We start from the raw sequence: 18,570 nt of genomic DNA on the forward strand, positions 1-18,570 counted from the left end.
CGCACAGCTGATTGAAACATTAACAAACAGAAATCCGCGAGCCAGGCTGCAGATGGCCCGGCATCGCAGCCAAGAAAATAGACTCGCTGTGTGTGTGTGAGTCTGTGTGTGTGACAGAGAGAGAGAATAGTAGGGAAAGTTAGAACAACTTTGAAACTGTGAATATGAGAAAATAAATCCTAAATCAATCATTCTCATATATTCTCTCAACCAAAATAATTTAGTTTATGAATATTCATGAATATTCATGAACCTCTTTTAGGGCTGTGATGAATGCCTTGGTACTCTTAAAAAAAGGGTTATTCTGCTCTCCTTGTAGAACAACACTTTTTGGTTCCAGGTAGAACCCTTTAGGATTTCTTGTAGAACCCTCTGTGGAAAGGGTTCTACATGGAACCTAAAAGGGTTATTCAAAGGGTTATCCTATGAGGACAGCCAAAGAACCCTTTTAGGTTCTAGATATCACCTTTTTTTTACAAGTTTATTTAAATTAGGAGGGGTTTTATATTTAAATTACACAAATGGTAAAGGTATATTATGAAAACATGACTAGATTAGCCTGTTGAATGCGCTCATATTAATTAAATAGTTTGGATAACATTCTAGTGTAGTAGCTGTGTAAGTTACTAACTATATATTAACCCCATTGATGTGTTCATGCTGAGTGAGTGGAAGTAAACACCCATCTCAACATTCATTCAACATTCAACATGGCAGTGAATTGTCACTTGTCATAGAATATCATTACAAGTATTGTGATCACCTTATTGTCGTGATTGTTCAACAAAATACTGTAGTTGTCATGGTTTGGTTACTTAGTAGATCCAAAGACATGCTTCTCTGTACATTGATTTAATTAACTAATTGTAATTTTCCATGCCTGCCAAGACTATGTTCTGTCTGGAAATCTAACCGTGAATGTCTGACCTGCAGTTCAAACCAAGGTAGTAGGTCTACAGAGAACACGTGTTGTGAATCAAACAAGCCAGATTCAAAGAATAAAGAAAAGTGAAGGCAGTATTCTCACCTAACATATATTGTTTTAATAAAAACACCAGAAGTACATTGTTATAAAAACAATATTGGGGATCACATCTGAATCATTGTAATATACAATACAAATATAGCTCAGCAATCTGAGAAATTGACATTTTAAAATATAAATATTTTCTACATATAAATTGCTCAAAATACAGAAAAGATAATAAGGAATGAAAGATTATTTCGCATAAAGTCCAACATGTATCAACATCTAAGAGAGCTCGTTGGGTTAGGATGCTATGTTGTTGATGACCATCCTCAGTCTCAAGCTCGACCAGCACGCGCCTTCACCGAGCGCGCCGCTCTTCATGGTGACAGCAGGACACCTGTGGCTGCGTGGGGACAGCTCTCCTGACCTGACACTTCGTAGTTTCAACTCAGAATGTTTATCTACGCATATCATGGATTTTCACGTCGCTTCACTGCTTGATGCAAGACATAAGATGCGACGAAATGTCATCCATGGCTGGCCAACATCGTTCTTCATGTTGCTTCGGTTAACGGTTATATCTGTTGCTTGATCAGCGGCAGAGAATTCTGTCATCGGAGCATCCGTTCTGTGAAAAGGAAGAGGGGTAATGGTACATTTTAACACAGAGATAACAACTTGGTTTTAGCACAGGATTATGCAGTGGTTTCCTTGTTACACTTGAATATGTCATTCATGGCAATAATATATTTTCCTGAAATTGCGTTGATGGAATTGTTCTGTACACATACCTCCACAGAGATTTCTGCATTGAGGGTTGTCAGGGGGGTCCGGGGTGCATCTGTGGCCTGCTGTTTGCCGGGTGCGTCCAGCTCGACCTGCAGGTCCCAGATATAGTCGATGACATGCTGCAGAATCTCCATCTTACTGGCTTTCTTGTTGGCTGGCAGAGTGGGCACCAGCTCCTTCAGCTTGCTGTAGCAACTGTTCATGTCCTGCAGAAATACACTCATCTGCTCGTCCAGCATTGGGATCTTGCACTTGGAGATGGCCATACTCTGTTCGGAGAGACACCGGACCATGTCCTCGGTGTTCTTGAGAGTGCAGGTAGATCCGACAACTTTCATTTTCTCTTGTTCTGACGTCTTGAAGAGTGAAGAGCAATATACGAAAAAGAAGTAAAGTAGAGTAGAGTAGTTCTGGTATCCTGGTGAGAATTCTCAGACTGTTACAGTCAACAGAATTTTGACAGTTTGTGGCTCTGAAGGGAACTCACGCTGCATTTATCTCTCCAGCAGGATTCGGGGAGTGACTAAAGCGGGTACATTTTGAAGCGTTGGACCAATGAGAAACTCCCGCATGCATCGGAGGGGCGGTCCTCCAGTCCTCGCTACCATTAGAGACGGGGTGTTTATCAATCTTTACAATCTGCTAAATGATGGTGTTACAAATGGAAACAAATTTCCCAGCTGTCCTTTGACCGTGGACTCTGCAGGTGTAGAGACCGCCCGGAGACGTGGGTGTGGAGTTTAGTCATGAAGAATGCTGCAATAACTAGATTAATAGGCGTTTAATTGTAGACCTATTGGAATTCAATCTTACGGTAAATAACCTGACCTGTCACATCAATATAGGTTTTTATTGGGGATGTCTATAGCCTACTGAAAAAAAGCCAGTCTATTTATAATTTCGATAAAATAGAGAAGACGAACAAGCATTCTGCACATCCCAGCTCTGCAGAATCCTACCCTCAAAATACATGTTTTTGTTTAGAAGTATTATGTTTTAATCAACTGAAAAGTGCATAATATCGCATTTTATTATAAATTAAATACATCATTCTGCATTTGACCATTCAACAAATCTTATCCAAATTAATGTTTTAATAGCATCAATTAATTTGGCAGTTATTTAGCAGCTATACATTTTGCATTATGGTATGCAAATTATGATTTAAAGTATAAGCTAAAAACTTAAAATGTATTTAAAATAGCATTTCATTAGTAGACGAATCTCATGGATTCACATATCCTATGCAATAAATCTCTTTCAATTTACAAATCTCAATAGTTTACACACATTAAGCCTTAAATCTTCCAATGAATAGTTTCACAGATTCGTTCACATGTTCCCTCTGAGCGCCGGGCGGTATGTGAATTGCTCTGTTTTGAATCTTCCCCGGATCGTCCAAACAAGCTGACGCAGACCGCCAGGCGCCAGTTCCGCGACGTCACCCATTCATGTAGTCCCTGACGGCTGTCAGCTCGGCGCCGCGCGGGCGGTGTCCATGGAGACCTCAAACAACGGGGCTCACAATCCCCCCATTCACCTGCACAGCACAAACCCTGAGAACAAACTGTCTGCCCAAAATCGTTATTCATTTATCACGTTAAACCACTCAGTGAAGAGATTACTGCCCCACACACCTGCAAACTGCCATTGTCTCTAGCTTGCTCACTCAAGCTCCAAAAGGCTTGTAAAAGAAAAAAAGACAGAGGGCTTTGAATGTAAAATGACAGTTCCTGAATTCCTTCAGTTAGGTACTCCCCTTCTTTTTTCATAAGGAAATTCCTCAAAACATTGTGTATTTTACACTGATATAAAATAACTTACAATGTTGCAGTTTCAGTGCCTGTCTATCTGTCTGTAGTCCACCAGAATTAGATTTTAATTCGTTTTTCTTTTTACTTAGTAAATAGATTCAAATAAATTTCGCAACTTGTATAATTGTGCTGAGTTTTCCACAAACTTGCAAGTCATTTGGAGACAGAGAACCAAACAAGAGAAGGCATGAAAGCACAAAGTGAAAACGGAGAAGAATGTAATTGTTAGCATCTGGTATTTCCCACCCAAAAATATATGTGGTTTGAATGAGTAATTCAGTTGGTCTATGTGAAATGCTCAAATAATGCACTGGAAATACAGCATGTGGAACTTTCATTTTTGATCAAAGCATGTATCATAATTAAGTGCATGGAATTGATTATGCAAATGTAATTAAATCAGCATTTCTTAACTGGACAATTAACCCCTCTTTTAAAAAAAAAATCCCTGCATTTTACTTATACTCGCTAAGCAAAACTCATCTTCTTCTCCAGCCTCTAGAGAGAGTTGTTGCTGTGTGAGGAGAGTGACATCCTCTTTCACAGGTCATGTTGGGGATGGGGAGAGCCAGTGGTCTGAAACAATGGGAGTGCAGAGCAAGTATTGTGGGAGAAAATCTTGTCTGGAGCCAGTGAGTCTGGAGCGCCCCTCTGCTCTCTCATCCAGCTTTTGTTCAGTTGCAGAAGCTATCAGCACTTCCTACTGACACCAACAATAACCCCACACAGCTGGGCCCTTTTAATTCTGTTTACGGCAACATCAAGGAGAGGGGAGGGGCATGGGAGGGGGACGGAGGAAAGTGAAACACATTAGCTCCTGATTTTAAGACCGAGAGGAGGTTCTTTCTGTTGTGGTTTGTTACAACTAGCTACTAACTGAGGTGTAAAAATGTTTTCTCGCTCTGTCTCCCTCCCTTGTTGTTAGATCCTCCCTGAGTTGTGACAGTGACACCACACACGCTGGTTTGAAGGCAGTTGGTTGTTGGTTGAATGCCATGAAGTGGTATAGAATGTGGGACCTTTTGTTCACTCAACCTCTGCAACTCATGTTTTCGTTTTTCAAGAAATGAATTTGGTTTAAACATTTATTTTGAATTGTAATCTTATCCCGACACTGCTGCAGACTGTGGACAGGAAACAGAGAGGGAGACGCTGGACGACGGGTTGATGATAAGGAGGAAGGAAGAACATTCCAGGAACACAGCAGTGTTTTGTTGGCCCTATCCCACCACAGCAGTGTTTTATTGGCCCTATCCCACCACAGCAGTGTTTTGTTGGCTCTATCCCACCACAGCAGTGTTCTGTTGGCCCTATCCCACCACAGCAGTGTTTTGTTGGCCCTATCCCGTTGCCATCTTCTCCCACCACAGCAGTGTTCTGTTGGCTCTATCCCACCACAGCAGTGTTTTGTTGGCCCTATCCCACCACAGCAGTGTTTTGTTGGCCCTATCCCACCACAGCAGTGTTTTGTTGGCCCTATCCCACCACAGCAGTGTTTTGTTGGCCCTATCCCACCACAGCAGTGTTTTGTTGGCCCTATCCCACTACAGCAGTGTTTTGTTGGCCCTATCCCACCACAGCAGTGTTTTGTTGGCCCTATCCCGTTGCCATCTTCTCCCACTACAGCAGTGTTTTGTTGGCCCTATCCCACCACAGCAGTGTTTTGTTGGCCCTATCCCACCACAGCAGTGTTTTGTTGGCCCTATCCCACCACAGCAGTGTTTTGTTGGCCCTATCCCACCACAGCAGTGTTTTGTTGGCCCTATCCCACTACAGCAGTGTTTTGTTGGCCCTATCCCACCACAGCAGTGTTTTGTTGGCCCTATCCCGCCACAGCAGTCTTCTGTTGGCCCTATCCCACCACAGCAGTGTTTTGTTGGCCCTATCCCACCACAGCAGTGTTTTGTTGGCCCTATCCCACCACAGCAGTGTTTTGTTGGCCCTATCCCACCACAGCAGTGTTTTGTTGGCCCTATTTCACCACAGCAGTGTTTTGTTGGCCCTATCTCACCACAGCAGTGTTTTGTTGGCCCTATCCCACTACAGCAGTGTTTTGTTGGCCCTATCCCACCACAGCAGTGTTTTGTTGGCCCTATCCCACCACAGCAGTGTTTTGTTGGCCCTATCTCACCACAGCAGTGTTTTGTTGGCCCTATCTCACCACAGCAGTGTTTTGTTGGCCCTATCTCTACATTGCATTGTATTACTTTTCACTGGAATTAAAGCTTTTTTTTCCACAGAATTCTGAAATGAGTTATTTTCTTTCTGCTGTAGTCTACTGTAGACTAGTGATGCTTTGATGTTGGACGGAATCTCAGAAGAGGTCTATGCTGTTCCATAGACTAATCCTGCTCCTTATGAGTGACATGTAAGGAGTATTGTGCTGGTGGCCCAGGCATGGTCCAGGAATGGACCAACAATGCAGAGTTAAAAAGTGAGAACAATTTCAGAATAAAAAAAAGTAACACAATGAAATAGCAATAACAAGAATATCTATATACAAGGAGTACCGGTACAGAGTCAATGTGCAGAGGTACGAGGTAGTTGGGGTAATATGTACATGTAGGTAGGGGTAAAAGTGACTATGCAGTCAGGATAGATCATACACAGAGTAGCAGCAGCGTCTGTGAAAGTGTGTGAAAGTGTGTGTGGCGTCAATATGCATGTGTGTGTCTGTATATGTGTGTGTTGAAGTGTCAGTGTAGTATGTGTGAGTGTCTGGATAGAGTCCAGTGAGTGTCTGGGTAGAGTCCAGTTAGTGTCTGGGTAGAGTCCAGTTAGTGTCTGGGTAGAGTCCAGTTAGTGTCTGGGTAGAGTCCAGTTAGTGTCTGGGTAGAGTCCAGTTAGTGTCTGGGTAGAGTCCAGAGAGTGTCTGGGTAGAGTCCAGTTAGTGTCTGGGTAGAGTCCAGTGAGTGTGTGGGTAGAGTCCAGTTAGTGTCTGGGTAGAGTCCAGTTAGTGTCTGGGTAGAGTCTAGTGAGTGTCTGGGTAGAGTCCAGTTAGTGTCTGGGTAGAGTCCAGTGAGTGTCTGGGTAGAGTCCAGTGAGTGTCTGGGTAGAGTCCAGTGAGTGTGTGGGTAGAGTCCAGTGAGTGTCTGGGTAGAGCCCAGTGAGTGTGTGGGTAGAGCCCAGTGAGTGTCTGGGTAGAGTCCTGTGAGTGTGTGGGTAGAGTCCAGTGAGTGTCTGGGTAGAGTCCAGTGAGTGTGTGGGTAGAGTCCAGTGAGTGTCTGGGTAGAGCCCAGTAAGTGTGTGGGTAGAGCCCAGTGAGTGTCTGGGTAGAGTCCAGTGAGTGTGTGGGTAGAGCCCAGTGAGTGTCTGGGTAGAGTCTAGTGAGTGTGTGGGTAGAGTCCAGTGAGTGTCTGGGTAGAGCCCAGTGAGTGGACTGCTGTCTCTCTTGCCATCCATAATGTTTGTTGGTCAAAGTTCAACACAAGCTGAGACGTTACCACAGTTGAACTTCTCTGTATACAGCATATCAACATTTTAGTCGCCTCAACAGCCAGTGACAGAGCTGTAGGCATGAAGAGGCATTTTTTAGGCCTGTCCCATTTAGTTGAAGGATTCATTGTGTTTTCCATTTTGTCACCATTCCTGCTTGACTTCTAACATCACCATTCCTGTTTGACTGATTAACATCACCTGTGAGCAGGTGTGCTGAGTGTTCTGAGGGGGCGGGTTCATGGCCTAACGTAGGCCCTGTGAAAATGACCTTGGTATTATGCTCTTCACTTTTATCATATTACTCTGACATTTGGCCCATATGGCTAAACATTTTTTGTTGGCCCTATCTCTACATTGCATTGTATTACTTTTCACTGGAATTAAAGCTTTTTTTTCCACAGAATTCTGAAATGAGTTATTTTCTTTCTGCTGTAGTCTACTGTAGACTAGTGATGCTTTGATGTTGGACGGAATCTCAGAAGAGGTCTATGCTGTTCCATAGACTAATCCTGCTCCTTATGAGTGACATGTAAGGAGTATTGTGCTGGTGGCCCAGGCATGGTCCAGGAATGGACCAACAATGCAGAGTTAAAAAGTGAGAACAATTTCAGAATAAAAAAAAGTAACACAATGAAATAGCAATAACAAGAATATCTATATACAAGGAGTACCGGTACAGAGTCAATGTGCAGAGGTACGAGGTAGTTGGGGTAATATGTACATGTAGGTAGGGGTAAAAGTGACTATGCAGTCAGGATAGATCATACACAGAGTAGCAGCAGCGTCTGTGAAAGTGTGTGAAAGTGTGTGTGGCGTCAATATGCATGTGTGTGTCTGTATATGTGTGTGTTGAAGTGTCAGTGTAGTATGTGTGAGTGTCTGGATAGAGTCCAGTGAGTGTCTGGGTAGAGTCCAGTTAGTGTCTGGGTAGAGTCCAGTTAGTGTCTGGGTAGAGTCCAGTGAGTGTGTGGGTAGAGTCCAGTTAGTGTCTGGGTAGAGTCCAGTTAGTGTCTGGGTAGAGTCCAGAGAGTGTCTGGGTAGAGTCCAGTTAGTGTCTGGGTAGAGTCCAGTTAGTGTCTGGGTAGAGTCCAGTGAGTGTGTGGGTAGAGTCCAGTTAGTGTCTGGGTAGAGTCCAGTTAGTGTCTGGGTAGAGTCTAGTGAGTGTCTGGGTAGAGTCCAGTTAGTGTCTGGGTAGAGTCCAGTGAGTGTCTGGGTAGAGTCCAGTGAGTGTCTGGGTAGAGTCCAGTGAGTGTGTGGGTAGAGTCCAGTGAGTGTCTGTGTAGAGTCCAGTGAGTGTGTGGGTAGAGCCCAGTGAGTGTCTGGGTAGAGTCTAGTGAGTGTGTGGGTAGAGTCCAGTGAGTGTCTGGGTAGAGTCTAGTGAGTGTGTGGATAGAGTCCAGTGAGTGTCTGTGTAGAGTCCAGTGAGTGTGTGGGTAGAGTCCAGTGAGTGTGTGGGTAGAGTCCAGTGAGTGTCTGTGTAGAGTCCAGTGAGTGTGTGGGTAGAGTCCAGTGAGTGTCTGGGTAGAGTCCAGTGAGTGTGTGGGTAGAGTCCAGTGAGTGTCTGGGTAGAGCCCAGTGAGTGTGTGGGTAGAGCCCAGTGAGTGTCTGGGTAGAGTCCTGTGAGTGTGTGGGTAGAGTCCAGTGAGTGTCTGGGTAGAGTCCAGTGAGTGTGTGGGTAGAGTCCAGTGAGTGTCTGGGTAGAGCCCAGTAAGTGTGTGGGTAGAGCCCAGTGAGTGTCTGGGTAGAGTCCAGTGAGTGTGTGGGTAGAGCCCAGTGAGTGTCTGGGTAGAGTCTAGTGAGTGTGTGGGTAGAGTCCAGTGAGTGTCTGGGTAGAGCCCAGTGAGTGGACTGCTGTCTCTCTTGCCATCCATAATGTTTGTTGGTCAAAGTTCAACACAAGCTGAGACGTTACCACAGTTGAACTTCTCTGTATACAGCATATCAACATTTTAGTCGCCTCAACAGCCAGTGACAGAGCTGTAGGCATGAAGAGGCATTTTTTAGGCCTGTCCCATTTAGTTGAAGGATTCATTGTGTTTTCCATTTTGTCACCATTCCTGCTTGACTTCTAACATCACCATTCCTGTTTGACTGATTAACATCACCTGTGAGCAGGTGTGCTGAGTGTTCTGAGGGGGCGGGTTCATGGCCTAACGTAGGCCCTGTGAAAATGACCTTGGTATTATGCTCTTCACTTTTATCATATTACTCTGACATTTGGCCCATATGGCTAAACATTTTTTGTTGGCCCTATCTCTACATTGCATTGTATTACTTTTCACTGGAATTAAAGCTTTTTTTTCCACAGAATTCTGAAATGAGTTATTTTCTTTCTGCTGTAGTCTACTGTAGACTAGTGATGCTTTGATGTTGGACGGAATCTCAGAAGAGGTCTATGCTGTTCCATAGACTAATCCTGCTCCTTATGAGTGACATGTAAGGAGTATTGTGCTGGTGGCCCAGGCATGGTCCAGGAATGGACCAACAATGCAGAGTTAAAAAGTGAGAACAATTTCAGAATAAAAAAAAGTAACACAATGAAATAGCAATAACAAGAATATCTATATACAAGGAGTACCGGTACAGAGTCAATGTGCAGAGGTACGAGGTAGTTGGGGTAATATGTACATGTAGGTAGGGGTAAAAGTGACTATGCAGTCAGGATAGATCATACACAGAGTAGCAGCAGCGTCTGTGAAAGTGTGTGAAAGTGTGTGTGGCGTCAATATGCATGTGTGTGTCTGTATATGTGTGTGTTGAAGTGTCAGTGTAGTATGTGTGAGTGTCTGGATAGAGTCCAGTGAGTGTCTGGGTAGAGTCCAGTTAGTGTCTGGGTAGAGTCCAGTTAGTGTCTGGGTAGAGTCCAGTTAGTGTCTGGGTAGAGTCCAGTTAGTGTCTGGGTAGAGTCCAGAGAGTGTCTGGGTAGAGTCCAGTTAGTGTCTGGGTAGAGTCCAGTTAGTGTCTGGGTAGAGTCCAGTGAGTGTGTGGGTAGAGTCCAGTTAGTGTCTGGGTAGAGTCCAGTTAGTGTCTGGGTAGAGTCTAGTGAGTGTCTGGGTAGAGTCCAGTTAGTGTCTGGGTAGAGTCCAGTGAGTGTCTGGGTAGAGTCCAGTGAGTGTGTGGGTAGAGTCCAGTGAGTGTCTGTGTAGAGTCCAGTGAGTGTGTGGGTAGAGCCCAGTGAGTGTCTGGGTAGAGTCTAGTGAGTGTGTGGGTAGAGTCCAGTGAGTGTCTGGGTAGAGTCTAGTGAGTGTGTGGATAGAGTCCAGTGAGTGTCTGTGTAGAGTCCAGTGAGTGTGTGGGTAGAGTCCAGTGAGTGTGTGGGTAGAGTCCAGTGAGTGTCTGTGTAGAGTCCAGTGAGTGTGTGGGTAGAGTCCAGTGAGTGTCTGGGTAGAGTCCAGTGAGTGTGTGGGTAGAGTCCAGTGAGTGTCTGGGTAGAGCCCAGTGAGTGTGTGGGTAGAGCCCAGTGAGTGTCTGGGTAGAGTCCTGTGAGTGTGTGGGTAGAGTCCAGTGAGTGTCTGGGTAGAGTCCAGTGAGTGTGTGGGTAGAGCCCAGTAAGTGTGTGGGTAGAGCCCAGTGAGTGTCTGGGTAGAGTCCAGTGAGTGTGTGGGTAGAGCCCAGTGAGTGTCTGGGTAGAGTCTAGTGAGTGTGTGGGTAGAGTCCAGTGAGTGTCTGGGTAGAGCCCAGTGAGTGGACTGCTGTCTCTCTTGCCATCCATAATGTTTGTTGGTCAAAGTTCAACACAAGCTGAGACGTTACCACAGTTGAACTTCTCTGTATACAGCATATCAACATTTTAGTCGCCTCAACAGCCAGTGACAGAGCTGTAGGCATGAAGAGGCATTTTTTAGGCCTGTCCCATTTAGTTGAAGGATTCATTGTGTTTTCCATTTTGTCACCATTCCTGCTTGACTTCTAACATCACCATTCCTGTTTGACTGATTAACATCACCTGTGAGCAGGTGTGCTGAGTGTTCTGAGGGGGCGGGTTCATGGCCTAACGTAGGCCCTGTGAAAATGACCTTGGTATTATGCTCTTCACTTTTATCATATTACTCTGACATTTGGCCCATATGGCTAAACATTTTTTCATGTAGCCCATGTGATGAAAAAAAAAGAATCATTTTTTAAATTCCACATAGGTTTTGATTTCAGATGTCTCATTGTAGATGGGGTGTGTTTCAGATGTCTCATTGTGGATGGGGTGTGTCACTGGAGCTCAAGGGAAGGGGATGGAAGGGAAAAAAGAGCGGGACTGTGTCATCCCGGGGGGTCTATGTTCCACAGAACAAGCTAAAATGGTCACCAATCATTGACCTCTGGTGTCAGAAACACATTGTGATGGTAATTTAGGTCAGGGTCAGCAGATTATAAGGGCTTTAAAGATCTCAAATAGGCTGAATTTAGTGATGGGCTCTCTTTTCTTTTTAATAGAGAAAGATAACAGTTAAACCCTGCAAGTATAGGACAGGATATGAACCTACAGATGTAGGAACTTAATTTTGATCACCCTGTAGCAGGAGAACTTTCCTTAAAACGTGTAGTATATTTGAGGTTTTAAAAGGCTTCTGAAGTTTGCAATTTCCAATTTGATGTTTCAAACATGACTTTCCCTTACAAAAAAAAGATGAACCACTAAAAAAAATGTCCATTAACTAGAATCCACATAATAATTAATATTTCCTTTAGCTGTGGGATTGTTTTCCTGCTGTATCAAATTAAGGTCCTACATCTGTAATACAGAGTGGAATGTTATCAAAACAAGTTCTGGATTTCAGGCTAATGCCGTTTGCCAGCTGATAGCTGATAGGTTCCCACTGAGGCCTGAGGATCACCATGCAGGCAGACCGCAGCCCTCTGACAGGCAGCTAATGAGCATCCTCCTGTGGCTGTGCTCTGACCTTTGACCCCTGACACCAATCTCACTGACGCTGTGTTAGCGGGTCAAGCCCAGTAGATACCCACACAGCGCCTCGTCCCCACCCCCTGAGAGCTGCATGTTGGAGGGTGTATTATGTGAAAGTATGCGGGCACAACTTTAACCCCCACCCAATGTAGACTACTGTTGCTTGTCCCAGCATTTGAATTAGTGTGCCCCTCCCTGGCTTTCCTGCCAACATTATGGCACTCACTCAATCATACATTGTCCTTTAACAGTGTCCCCTGGTCTTCTTAGGGCTTTCCCTCTCTCCCCATGGTGCCCCCTTTCTCCCCATGATGCCTGATTCCACTGGGCTGCCCCTCTCTCCCACACCCAGCAAGGGCGAGACTTTGGTTGAGGCAGAGGCAACAGCATGTCTGGCAATTGAGGGCCCTGAATACCAGGCTCCTACAACCAGCCTGGTTCTCACACATAATAGCTTCTAATTAGCTCGTCATCTGCTAGTGCCAGTGCACCAATGGCACGCAAAGATCTATTGAGAGCATAGACATTGTGGGGTGGGATCCTTTCCACTTCAGTGGTGAATGCTTGGAGAAGCCTAGGACCTGTGGCCCATTCAGGGCCTTTTCTAAGGGGGAGGTCCACACAATAGGAGACACTGTTATAGCCTGGAGCCTTTACAGTGCTCAGGACAACCATGCTCAAGCCAACCCCCTGCTACTCCTCTCTGACCCCCTCCTCCATCACCCCAGCATTAGCTAAAGCACTGACTCTTCCTTCAGTTAGTGTATACCACATTATATGCAGTGGAATGTGTCAGGCAGACCTGCCCTTTGACCCCATCTGCATGTTGAGAAGTTGTAACCAGTTCCTCCACTGCAGAGAATGGATCAGATAGCACTTCAAATCCATTGGTAATATTGTGCTTTTACAATTTAAAAAATACACTTTTATTTAACTAGGCAAGTCAGTTAAGAACAATTCTTATTTACAATGACGGCCTACCAAAAGGCAAAAGGCCTATTGCGGGGATGGGGGCCTGGGATTCAAGATATATATTTTTATAAAAATATAGAACAAAACACACATCACGGCAAGAGAGACACCACAACACTACCTAAAGAGAGACACCACAACAATGCATGGTAGCAACACAACATGACAACACAGCATGGTAGCAACACAACATGACAACACAGCATGGTAGCAACACAACATGACAACACAGCATGGTAGCAACACAACATGACAACATAGCATGGTAGCAACACATGACAACACAGCATTGTAGCAACACAACATGACAACATAGCATGGTAGCAACACAACATGACAACATAGCATTGTAGCAACACATGACAACACAGCATTGTAGCAACACAACATGACAACATAGCATTGTAGCAACACAACATGACAACATAGCATTGTAGCAACACAACATGACAACATAGCATGGCAGCAACACATGACAATACAACATGGTAGCAACACAACATGACAACAACATGGTAGCAACACAAAACATGGTACAAACATTATTGGGCACAGACAACAGCACAAAAGGCAAAAAGGTAGAGACAACAATGCGAAGCAGCCACAACTGTCAGTAAGAGTGTCCATGATTGAGGCTTTGAATGAAGAGATGGAGATAAAACAGTCCAGGTTGAGGGTTTGAATGAAGAGATTGAGATAAAACAGTCCAGGTTGAGGGTTTGAATGAAGAGATGGAGATAAAACAGTCCAGGTTGAGGCTTTGAATGAAGAGATGGAGATAAAACAGTCCAGGTTGAGGGTTTCTTGCAGCTCGTTCCAGTCGCTAAAGAGCAACTGGTGGATAAAGGAGTTTGAATCAACAGGTCTAACTTAGTGTATGGGAGTTGTCTTATGAGCAGGTAGCTGTCGGTGTAGTGATGGTCGTCTGTGACTCAGTTGGTAGAGCATGGCACTTGCAACAACAGGGTGGTAGGTATTGATTCCTGCTCAGTCTACCCATGTAGAAAATGTACTGTGGTAGGAAAAAGTGAAGTGAAGCCCTTTGGAATGACGTGGATTTCTGCATAAATTGGTCATCAAATTTGATCTGATCTTCATCAAAGTCACAACAATAGACAAACATGGTCTGCTTAAACTAATAATACACAAATTATTGTATTTTTCTTGTCTATATTGAATACATCATTTAAACATTCACAGTGTAGGTTGTAAAAAAGCATGTGAACCCCCTAGGCTAATGACTTCTCCAATAGCTAATTGGAGTCAGGAGTCAGCTAACCTGGAGTCCAATGAATGAGATGAGATTGGAGATGTGGGTTAGAGCTGCCCAGCCCTATTAAAAAACACTATCAAAATTTGAGTTTGCTATTCACAATAAGTATTGCCTGATGTGAGCCATGCCTTGAACAAAAGAGATCTCAGAAGCCCCAAGATTAAGAATAGTTGACTTGCATAAAGCTGGAAAGGGTTACAAAAGTATCTCTAAAAGCCTTGAATTGTAAGACAAAGTGTCTATACATGGAGAACGTTCAGCACTGTTGCTACTCTCCCCAGGAGTGTCCGTCCTGCAAAGATGATTGCAATAGCACAGAGCAGAATGCTCAATGAGTTTAAGAAGAATCCTAGTGTCAACTAAAGACTAACAGAAATCTCTGGAACATGCTAACATCTCTGTTGACGAGTCTACGATACGTAAAACACTAAATAAGAACCGTGTTCATGGGAGGACACCACGGAAGAAGCCACTGCTGTCCAATAAAAACATTGCTGCATGTGTGAAGTTTGCAAAACTGCACCTGGATGTTCCACAGCGCTACTGGCAAAATATTCTGTGGACAGATGAAACTACAGTTGGTTGTTTGGAAGGAACACAACACTATGTGTGGAGAAAAAGAGGCACAGCACACCAACATCAAAACATCCCAACTGTAAAATATGGTGGAGGGAGCATCATGGTTTGGGGCTGCTTTGCTGCCTCAGGGCCTGGACAGCTTGTTTTCATCAATTGAATTATGATTTTCAAAGTTTTCAAGACATTTTGCAGGAGAATGTTAGGCTATCTGTCCACTAATTGAAGCTCAACAGAAGTTGAGTGATGCAACAGGACAACGACCAAAAACACAGAAGTAAATCAACACGCCTTCTGGAGTGACCCAGTCAGAGTCCTGAACTTCTGGAGTGGCCCAGTCAGAGTCCTGACCTTCTGGAGTGGCCCAGTCAGAGTCCTGACCTTCTGGAGTGGCCCAGTCAGAGTCCTGACCTTCTGGAGTTGCCCAGTCAGAGTCCTGACCTTCTGGAGTGGCCCAGTCAGAGTTCTGACCTTCTGGAGTGGCCCAGTCAGAGTCCTGACCTTCTGGAGTGGCCCAGTCAGTCCTGACCTTCTGGAGTGGCCCAGTCAGAGTCCTGACCTCAAACCAAATGAGATGCTGTGGCATGATCTCAAGAGAGCAGTTGACACCAGACATCCCAAGAATATTGCTGAACTGAAACAGTTTTGTAAAGAGGAATAGTCCAAAATTCCTCCTGGGCGTTGTGCAGGTCTGATCCGCAACTACAGAAAACGTTTGGTTGTGGTTATTGTTGCCAAAACTAACTGGGTCAACCAGTTATTAAATCCAAGGGTTCACATCCCTTTCCCACCCTGCACTCTGAATGTTTGCATGGTGTGTTACATGAAAACGTATAATTGTGTGTGTGTGTGTTATTAGTTTAAGCAGACTGCGTTTGTCTATTGTTGTGACCTAGATGAAGATCAGATCAAATTGTATGACCAATTTATGCAGAAATCCAGGTATTTACAAAGGGTTCACATACTTTTTTCTTGCCACTATATGCACGCACGACTGTACGTTGCTTTGGATAAAAGTGTCTGCTAAATGACTTATATTATTATATATTATATGTGTGGGTGAGTTGGAAAGGGGTACCCCTCCATTGATGCTTGCAGTCCATTATTAAACCCTACTGCTGAAAATGCTAATTCCTACCGCCATTGAGGTAAAGAATAGAATCCTTTTCTCAAAATTCTCCTTTTCATTCACCACTGCTTTCAATTCAAAGCATCCCCCTTTTCAATATCCTTTTCAATATCCTTTTCAATATCCTTTTCAATATCCAAAGATGTGAAGTGGGAGAGGAGAGGTTTTAAAATCAGTTTTGACAATCACATAGAGCTCAGAGAGAGATTAGCTCGACATTTGCACAAAACCTACTCAAGAAGCTTCAAGTCCTTCTTTTTATTAGGTAAGAAGAAAAACTCAAACCAAATTCAGCTTTAAATTTAAAAAATGGCTTCCAAAACCATTCTAGTCTTGGCTTCCGAAAGTGACCCCTCGTCAGGCAATGGGACATCAGATTTGTCGGGGCTAAGTGACTCTGGAGACATGGTAACTCATTTACAGTGAGACAATGACACTGGTCTAACAAGCCCCCTCTTAAACAACTGTTTCCCTCAAACACCCCCAGATGAGCTCCACAATGAGGCTGTGTCTTTCTGCTGCACCCATAGAAAGTCCCCGGGGGGGTGCAGGGGGTTCCCTTTAGCGGTACCAGCTGTTCACAGCTGGCCAACGGCACCACAGTGCTCCATCCTAAACAGCCAGTGAGCAGCTGTCATTCCCTAAAGAGACGGGGAGGGGAAGATGGAGAAAGACAGAGAGAGAGAGAGAGAGAGAGCTAGAGCTCATCCTCTCATCACATAAACACTAAGTCCTCCTCTGTCCATGTGGACAACACCAATAAGCTAGAACTATCTCTGCATTCTGTTCCCAACACTATTGTATTTTGATGTTCAGATGAGAGGGACCTGGGAAACCTTTGAACAAATAGTTGATCTGCTCAAACCCACGCTGAGCAAAAAACCTTTATCCAGGCCGATCTACATAGCTTACATTTTTACACAGCTGGGCACATACACTGAGGAAATTCAGATGACCTCGCCTTTAAAAAGAGCACTATGTACCGCATCTGGGATGGGAATCAATGGTCCCAATACCAGTTTATGAAGGAGATGACCCCCAGTGTTTAGTTAGGCCGTAGAACAGGTGTGTCAATGTTTTAGCCACAAAAAAGACCTTGAGAAAAGACTTTGACAATCAATTTGCTGAAGGCTGATAGGTAGTCAGTTGACTCTCTGTGCCCTGTCGTCTCTCTGTGAACTGTGGTCTCTCTGTGTACTGCGATCTCTCTGTGTACTGTGGTCTCTCTGTGTACTGTAGTCTCTCTGTGTACTGTAGTCTATCTGTGTACTGTCGTCTTTCTGTGCACTGTCGTCTCTCTATGGTCTCTCTGTGGTCTCTCTGTGTACTGTGGTCTCTCTGTGTATTGTGGTGTTTCTGTGGTCTCTCTGTGGTCTCTCTGTGGTCTCTCTGTGAACTGTGGTCTCTCTGTTTACTGTGATCTCTCTGTGTACTGTAGTCTCTCTGTGTACTGTAGTCTATCTGTGTACTGTCGTCTTTCTGTGTACTGTCGTCTCTCTATGGTCTCTCTGTGGTCTCTCTGTGTACTGTAGTCTCTCTGTGTACTGTGGTCTCTCTGTGTACTGTAGTCTCTCTGTGTACTGTGGTCTATCTGTGTACTGTGGTCTATCTGTGTACTGTAGTCTCTCTGTGTACTGTAGTCTCTCTCTCTGTATACTGTAGTCTATCTCTCTGTATACTGTAGTCTCTCTCTCTGTATACTGTAGTCTCTCTGTATACTGTAGTCTCTCTGTGTACTGTAGTCTCTCTGTGTACTGTGGTCTATCTGTGTACTGTAGTCTCTCTGTGTACTGTAGTCTCTCTCTCTGTATACTGTAGTGTCTCTCTCTGTGTACTGTAGTCTCTCTGTGTACTGTAGTCTCTCTCTCTGTATACTGTAGTCTCTCTCTCTGTATACTGTAGTCTCTCTGTATACTGTAGTCTCTCTGTGTACTGTAGTCTCTCTCTCTGTATACTGTAGTCTCTCTCTCTGTATACTGTAGTCTCTCTCTCGATGTACTGTAGTCTCTCTGTGTACTGTGGTCTCTCTGTGTACTGTGGTCTCTCTGTGTACTGTGGTCTATCTGTTTACTGTGGTCTCTCTGTGTACTGTGGTCTATCTGTGTACTGTAGTCTCTCTGTGTACTGTAGTCTATCTGTGTACTGTAGTCTCTCTGTGTACTGTGGTCTCTCTGTGGTCTCAGGTGCTCTGGCAGCCATACAGATCACACTCTGTGATCTAGCATGCACTCTGACCTTCCTGTTGCCGGGACGGCCTCTCTCTCTCTCTCTCTCACACACACACACACACACGCACACACCCACGCACGCACACACACACACACACACACACACACACACACACACACACACACACACACACACACACACACACACACACACACACACACACACACACACACACACACACACACACACACACATACATTCCTCCTAACAAAAAGAGTGAAACCAGCCGCAGGTACACTGGGGTGTGTCCCAGGATGTGGTGAGGCTGCAGGTGTGAGTGGGTTGGGCATGCTGCAGTTCTCTGACAACAGACCCACATTGGACATGTTTGTCACTGCTGTTGTTTTCCCTGTCTTTTTTAACATGACCTGGCTGTGCAGAGTTAAAACTGCCACCACACAAAAACAAAGCTGAAACCCTCTAATAATGAGGTCATGGGAAAATGCTATGCTTTTGTAGGCTGGTGCAGGGCCACCTGTC

General features: G+C 44.6%; 1 protein-coding gene across 1 annotated transcript; it reads right to left on the reverse strand.

Moving 5' to 3' along the window:
* Positions 1 to 1,020: 1,020 nt before the first annotated feature.
* Positions 1,021 to 2,230, reverse strand: LOC139367750 (DNA-binding protein inhibitor ID-1-like). The gene is made up of 2 exons (XM_071106070.1): positions 1,762 to 2,230; positions 1,021 to 1,598 (listed from the first exon to the last, which is right to left on the reverse strand). The coding sequence occupies exons 1-2, from the start codon at positions 2,095 to 2,097 to the stop codon at positions 1,563 to 1,565; spliced, it is 372 nt and encodes a 123-aa protein (XP_070962171.1). The 5' UTR covers positions 2,098 to 2,230; the 3' UTR covers positions 1,021 to 1,562.
* Positions 2,231 to 18,570: the final 16,340 nt, after the last annotated feature.

The sequence above is a fragment of the Oncorhynchus clarkii genome, chromosome 16, assembly GCF_045791955.1.
Source record: "Oncorhynchus clarkii lewisi isolate Uvic-CL-2024 chromosome 16, UVic_Ocla_1.0, whole genome shotgun sequence".
Taxonomy (NCBI): domain Eukaryota; kingdom Metazoa; phylum Chordata; class Actinopteri; order Salmoniformes; family Salmonidae; genus Oncorhynchus; species Oncorhynchus clarkii.

Bases quoted from the DNA above. Each gene is read 5' to 3' on its own strand.
- LOC139367750 (XM_071106070.1), bottom strand. From the start codon at position 2,097: ATGAAAGTTGTCGGATCTACCTGCACTCTCAAGAACACCGAGGACATG. The intron at 1,599-1,761 runs GTATGTGTACAG...TCCTTTTCACAG, and splicing joins ATGCAGAAATCTCTGTGGAG to AACGGATGCTCCGATGACAG.